The sequence below is a fragment of the Kogia breviceps genome, chromosome 2 (assembly GCF_026419965.1).
Source record: "Kogia breviceps isolate mKogBre1 chromosome 2, mKogBre1 haplotype 1, whole genome shotgun sequence".
In the NCBI taxonomy this organism is placed as follows: domain Eukaryota; kingdom Metazoa; phylum Chordata; class Mammalia; order Artiodactyla; family Physeteridae; genus Kogia; species Kogia breviceps.
The window spans coordinates 147181739-147189408 of record NC_081311.1 but is presented as its reverse complement, the minus strand read 5'-3'; the positions used below and the strand labels follow the sequence as shown (position 1 = coordinate 147189408).

The 7670-nt window shown below is 36.1% G+C and overlaps 1 protein-coding gene across 1 annotated transcript in view; it reads right to left on the bottom strand.

The window, feature by feature from the left end:
• Positions 1-1637: 1637 nt before the first annotated feature.
• Positions 1638-7670, bottom strand: part of PJVK (pejvakin) — a 51808-nt gene continuing 45775 nt past the window's right edge. The window contains exons 2-6 of the mRNA XM_067026383.1: positions 4902-5097; positions 4262-4403; positions 2812-2929; positions 2137-2235; positions 1638-1942 (exon numbers count right to left, since the gene is read on the bottom strand). Of these exons, the coding sequence (XP_066882484.1) occupies positions 1650-1942; positions 2137-2235; positions 2812-2929; positions 4262-4403; positions 4902-5097 (848 nt within the window). The 3' untranslated portion in view covers positions 1638-1649. The remainder of the gene's footprint in view (positions 1943-2136; positions 2236-2811; positions 2930-4261; positions 4404-4901; positions 5098-7670) is intronic.

The following is a 7670-nucleotide window of genomic DNA, read 5'->3' as shown; positions in this document are numbered from 1 at the left end:
AAGCAGAGGGCTCAGAAGAGCCCGACAAGTTTGATCAAGGAGAGACTTTTTGTCACAGATAATGCCTAACTGTTTACCAAAGTAATCCTACCAATTTGTTTTTCAACTAGTATGAGAGTTTCAGTTGCTTTTCATCCTCGCCAAAGCTTACTATTAGCAATTTGAAGATTCTTAATTCTTCTACTATACCTAGTGCTATCTCATGGTGGTTTTTTTTTTTTTATTTAACACTAAATGGATTGAATCACTTTTAAACTTATTTTTGGCTGTGTTGGGTCTTCGTTGCTGCACACGGGCTTTCTCTAGTTGCGGTGAGCGGGGGCTACGCTTCCTTGAGGTGTGCAGGCTTTGCATTGCAGTGGCTTCTCTTGTTGCGGAGCACAGGCTCTAGGTGTGTGGGCTTCAGTAGTTGTGGCACGCGGGCTCAGTAGTTGTGCCTCGCAGGCCCTAGAGTGCAGGCCCAGTAGTTATAGCGCACGGGCTTAGCTGCTCCGCGGCATGTGGGAGGGAGCTTCCCAGACCAGGGCTCGAACCTGCGTCCCCTGCATTGGCAGGTGGATTCTTAACCACTGCGCCACCAGGGAAGTCCCTAAACATATGTTTTAAAAAATTATAGATGATGGTAAATGAACAAGGAGATTTACTCTAAAACTCTAATCACATTTAAATAGTTAAAAAGATAAAATGTTAATCCTTCCACATATGTATAGTATACAAGTATTTCGTATTTATGTAATTACCTAATGCCTTCATAGGCATATGCCTAGTAGTGACTGCTGTACTATACTCTTTGATTTCTGGAACTTTAACATAGTATTTTTGTAATTATTTTAAAATGGTGTATAGTAAATACTTTAGGTTGCTTGTGTATAAAAAAATTTCAGATGTCTTACAGAGTAGATGCAAAAGATCTCACAGACCTAAATACATTAAATGTTTTAAACATTTTCAAAGGAGAAAAGAAATAAACATGTTCCAGCTGCCTTAACTTTAAAATGACTGTAGTGAGTTTTTATAAAGATAAAGCTGGCGAGCACATATATATGTACATCACAGAATGGCAGCCCATAACTACTATCAGTCATCCTTAATTGTGTACACAAAACCCCACACTGAGCTCAGTGTGCTTTTAAATTTGATACCACAATTAAACATTTAGGATTACATTAAATTATTAACACATTTTTCTCATTTTACCAGACCTAGGGCAATAGTTAAAGCATCATAAAGTTGCCACTTGTGTACTCTTGTCATTCTTAGATCTTGAATTAAAAGCCAACTAAAAATAAAATTGATATCTAGAAAATTTCTATGTAAAATGAGACTAAATCCCAAAATATACTTCTCAAGTGACTGGCAGATTTTACAAAGGAATATCTATATTCTGAATTTTGTATTTAAACCTTTTCCAATATAAACATTATTAATCTTGATGACAATTTATGAGGTAGATACTATTATCATCTCCACGTTATAGATGGGAAAAATGATGCCCAGACAGGTTAATTTCTTGTTCCCCTCCCAGGTTAATTTCTTGTTCCCCTCCCTCTTAATTTGCTACAACTCATCAAAGCAAACCTAGATAATTTTGGAAAGGTGTGTGGCACAATTGCACCTAAAGCACCAGCAAGATACATTGATTTTCCATTTTATTTCATTCTCTTGTGCCAAACATCAAAACAAGGAACTGCATGAAGTCTCACATACTTCTGCCCATCGACAGAGCACTGAAAGCACCCATAAACCGTCTCCCTTTTAAAGTTCCCCATGCCACAGAGTATGCAAGGTCCTTTTGGAATGTTGTGATTAAGTAAATTAACTCGGATATGAGTCCCTTCTTTGAGTGAAATATCACTCATGCTGAGAGGTTTGTCATAATAGTCAGAAAAAAGATCATCTAAGTAAAGCTGTGAACGAGAAATGGCATCCATCACTCTTCTATCTAAAAAGACAAAAAAAGAAATGTGTTAAAAGTCAAATAAAAAATGTATAGCCAAACTACAATTATAACTATGTGTGAATCTACACCATCAGTCATGAAATTTGGCTTTTAAATTTAAATTCTCAAGACAGGATTACTGAAGAGATAACCTCAAGTGTTTAATGTGAGAAGAAAAAAATCTTCAGCGGACATACTTCTTTCAAATAGTATATTTCTCAATCTGTAGAACAGTGCAAATGTTGCTGTTTCGTCCATTTCAAATCCTCCTTTTGACACTGAAGTGACACAAAGGTCTATAAAAAAAATTTTAGAAGATGTTATAATTTGAACAACTCAAATAATATTTGTATACAAAAAAGTTACAATTGTTACAATCCAATTTGTATTACAAATAATTATTTGTAACTTTAAGGTTTTAGGGAGAGTCCGGAGTTGGGGGAGCTGGGTCTATGAAAGGAACACCAGAAGAAAGGTTGTCTTTGGGTACCCTAGTTTGGATGCCTTGACAGCTTCGACATCTTACTGTCTACCTACTCTATTTGCCATAATCAAAAACTACCTATTAGATGATAATTTTTTATTTTCCCATATAAGTCAAGGAAATACTGTCAGTGGATTGTGTTCTCACTCTTAGCTATAATTATAAGTGGGTGGTGGGAAGACTACAGCCTTCCCCAAGAAACAGGGATGAGGTAATGAGTAAGTAAGGATGGGAGGGTCTTTCCCAGTTACTTCAGCCGAACATAATATTGACAGTACTGAGAGCAGCACTCTTCTATCATTAGATACTCAGAAATAGACAGAGATTATTCTCATTAAATCCTTCTTTAAAAATATAATCATTTCGGTGTTTCATGCAAATCACTCACCAAAGGCACCATCCAAGTAAATGAAGAGTTCGAAAACACTGAAAGCTATGGTTGTGTGTGCTGGAAAAACAATAGCTTTGTCCCTTCCCCTGGAATTCTGTTCATCCATAAAATGAAACTATATTAAATAAATTAAATAACATTGTTAAGGAGCACAACGCATAAGGATATATTTTTGGAGAAACAAAGCATTCCCTACAACCCTACCAAAAACAAACATCCCCACCCCAACAAACATCCCCACCCCTACAAGCAAAGAATTCTCCTACTTCAATTCAACTGTTTCTAGCAGAGGTCCAAATTAATGGTCCATTGGAGATGTGATATATATTAGGAAATACCTCTCATTACTTTCTCATTTACTTTGTATCAGAGCCAATGATTAGTGCTACCACATGGGTAATGCTCTCTGGCATAGAAACCTTTTTCTTTCAATTGCAAACCAACTGTCTTTAAGTGCTACAGTTGTTTTTAGCCTATTCTGTCGCTGTTCCAAAGCCCCCAAAGCTTTCAGCAGCTTTCCAAAGCAATTACCAACAATCAAGTAAATTTTTCACTCAGTTCATGCCCCCAAAATGATCCAATGTTAAACAATTTGGTGGGCACCTAAATGTAGCCACTGAACAGAACCTTCATTTGCAAAGATTTGAAGCGATTATCATTGTACCCTATCTTTCTAATAATTCATTTTAATAAAACAAATCAAGTCATTATTATGTGAATGACTAGGATAAATAATACCATAATTGAGCTAAAAATTAAACACAAATAGCTTTCAACATTTTTTAAAGGACTTAACATTGAATGAAGCATGTTTGGCCGTTAACAATATTATTTTAGAAAAATTAATTTATTATAAAAATATAAACTCAACTTTTTAAAATTCAAGTAAAAACTGTATCACTTAAAAATAAAATCAAAGAACACAACATAACCACTCAATTTGTATTCTTAAAACAGCATAATAGGGCTTCCCTGGTGGTGCAGTGGTTGAGAGTCCGCCTGCCGATGCAAGGGACGTGGGTTTGTGCCCCGGTCCGGGAGGATTCCACATGTCGCGGAGCAGCTAGGCCCGTGAGCCATGGCTGCTGAGCCTGCGCATCTGGAGCCTGTGCTCCGCAACGGGAGAGGCCACAACGTGAGAGGCCCGCGTACCGCAAAAAAACAAAAACAAAAAACAGCATAATAGTAATATGAGGGACTCCATAGTGCACATTATTTCACATGGATTAGTGTTTTCTAACATTATTTACATGTTTATAATTCAAATTTTCTTGGATTTTTTTCATATTCTAAAAGAAAACCATTGGTGTGCAAAATCCTATATACAATTGCAGCTTTTTAATCTCAACATTTGACAAAATACACAAGGCTCATTAGAAACTGAATACTTTAAAAATTCCCATTGCAGCTTTTTAGTAAGAGAAGTCTAATGAGTCTAATGGTTTACCCTCATGGATTCCCCACGAATTCCAGCGTGCACAGACAGTGAGCACTGTCGTGTGGTTCGGATGCTTTCCATGACCACACACAATACTGCCTTTCTGCTGCTCCTGGACTGACGTATCAAACTGTGGTCAAAATTAATTTTTCTAAAATCAAGAAGACAGACATTCACAAGAATCTGTAACATCTAACTATGTATAATCAAGTACATTTTTTGATTATCATGTGTTACTATTCATGATCCACCTTAATTAAAAGTAAATCAAGGCAGTCCTAATACAAATCAGAAGGTATGCTCAAAAGAAATTTAATAATCTGCCTCTCCTTTCTATTTTGTTAAAACATGCATACTATAGGAGTCTGTTGGAGGAGACTCTCTTAGTGTATTTGCTGCAAGCAGATTCTTGAAGTCTTGTAATCTTATAATTTAGCAAATGCGGCAGAGCCAAAGTGATTTTGCAGAACAATTAAATATTTTTTAAACCAAATGATTCCAGATATCTACACTTATCCAAAGCTTGGACATATTACTAATTTGCAGTAATTCAAATAAATCAAACACATTACTCTGGTTTTAAGCACTCTTTCTAACGAAGTTAATATAATTAAAATATTTAATAAAAACATGGAAGTATTATACTGACCGCGTAGTAATTTCCTTGAGTAATGCTGATACTTCCACTTCATGTTTGGTTACTACACCAAATGAAGCTTTTACTGCAACTGAATCTGATCCAGTAACATTAATCCCAACGTCATTCACAATATGGTTGCCTCGCCTTCCATAGAGTGAAACGTCTGATTCATCTTCATAATTCAGTAACTGATAAGATGAAACACCTTTAAGAAAAGGAAATCAATTTTAAATTTCTTGAATTCATCTAATGTAAATATGTATAGTAGCCCATTAATTTACCATTTAAGACTTGATTTACCCAAATGTTGAGAATGGCAACATCTTAAACCGAGATTAAAAAGAGAGCAATTCAATTAATCTGACAACAAGAGAAATAAATATCCAGAGTACTTTAAATGAACTCAAATTCTCTTTCAGCCAAGAGAATACTTAAGCATCAAGATCCACTGGCTAACTGAAAGAAAAACAAGTGTTTATAAGAAAAATTTGTTAAAATGTTAATATTACCCTGTTAATACATTTCAGCTTACCAACCATAGTAACTGAATCAAAAAATAAATACAAATTACTTTCATCGCATTTAACCATGTGAGATAGGCAAGGCTGAATAATACCCCCATTTAATAGATGAAGAAATATACTATTATGTCATATTCTAAGTTGATTTGGTTAAAACAATTTATAAAATAACTGAAATTAAATTATACCATAAATAATCTTATAAAATACCAATAAGAGATTTGATACTATACAAACATTAGGCATTGTTAACAATATTATTACTGTCACAGTAATGAGTTGCTTTTATCAATGAAAATACATAAATATTATGAACATAGGTAGCACAGCCAACCTATATTTAGATTACCAATAATATAGCTGAATGAGTAGTCACTCCCAAACAGACATTTAAACTTACCAGCTGAAATTTCTCTGTCTCCTAGAAGAATATCTTTCAGTGTAAAAGGTGTTGAAGTAAATTTATATCTAGGAAACAGAAAACATCTCTTCTTTTTTACCACCAGACTTAGAGGTTGATATTTGTCAGCCTCACTGAGGCTTGGAACGGGAACTAATCTCCCTCCATCTCCAACTTGTTTGACAAAGCTCTTGGTAGCCGCAGCAAACATATTAATACGGTATTAAAACGTCATGAACTGCAACCCTCAGATAACAAATCCATGTTTTCAAAAAAAAAATCAAGCATAAAACTAAGTCTCGCTTGATTTTAAATATAATTATACACGTTAAAAATACAAAGCATGGTTTCACTGAGTAGCTTACCAGTGTACAATTTACAACACTACCTCCCCTGGTGTGCTCAGGTAATGAATTATAGATTAACGGTGTAAAATGATATACTAAAAACAAGTCTAATTTGGAATTGCAGTCTATAACACTAAAATATACACAGAAAACTAGTAATCTTTAAATATTATCAATGTCCTTGATGACGGTCACAGCTGATAATGGTTTGCCAGGTTTGAAGGAAGCATATAGCCCTACAGGGAACAATACATAAGCCACTAACATTAGCCCTGGACGCCATCCACAGTGGACCTAGTCCAAAGGGAATTCCTTCACAAGTCCATTGTGCCAATTTTGGCAACAGAAAAGCACTATTTCTGTGTTATGGTACACAGTTCATTCTCTGAACATTTCATTCATTTTCCTTGTACGTTTACAAAACCAAGTGATTAATATAAAAATAAATTCACAGAATATAAGGAAACAATTGTATGCAGAACTTTATAAAATACTAAATGAAAGCCATATTACATGTAACTGCATAAACTCTGACTTAGGGGTTTCTTATGAAGCTGGCACATTGTGTCTCTCTGAAATAGAGTACTGCTGCATTTATTTTCTTTTTGTTTCATCATTACTATCCAGTTACTCAACCTTTAAAGAGAGCTGCATAAAGTTTAGACTTGTTTTTAAGAAATTTTATGGTTAAAAGTATATCTTAGAAACAAATCTGAGTGCTGAAATAGTGTACTGTCATAGCTATGTGGATGTTAACATAATTTTGAAATAGTAGCTATGTGGTACTTAAAATAAGATATTCATTAAAACAGCAATGGATAGTAATCGATATACAAACATCTATAGACGGGGTAGAGGGAGGAAGAAAAAAATAGGCTTAATTCAAGCCTCAAATAATGTAAATCACTTTGATTAGACTCCGGACAGCTTTTTCATTTGCTTTCAAGTACCCAGGGTTCGAGAGAAACAAAGTTTCTAATAAGGACCCTTCGTGTGAATAGCATTGTGCAAGGCAATCTTCCAGAAACGAGAAAGCACAAGGAGTCATTGCTGCAACTGGCAAAGCAAAACCCCTAGAAGCGATACGACATCTAATGTCGCTGTCTGATCCCCACCAAAGGTGGTGCATCCCAAGCAAACGCCATTACAACCAACACAGGTGTGCAGAAACAGCATTTAATTAGAATCGGGTCCACAGAAAAGCCTTCGTTTACACCTAACGTGCCTTGCTGGGATCCGCTAGCCCAGCACTCATCAGGCGACGAAAGCCTAGAAGACAATGCAGCCCACCCGGGGGTGAGACTAGTGGGTGTCCGGACGTTCCCGCGAGCACCTAAAAGCAGGGCTCCAGGACAGGAGCCCACCGCAGCCCTCAGGAGCGGGTATACCGCGAGTCTCAGGCTTCGGGCCCAGGCCTAGGGAGGCTCTCCGGCAATTTTGCATTTGGAATTTTGAAATCATTTTCTCAAAGTGACGCACCGCTCCTCTTCCCCGTCCCCCGCAACCCCTT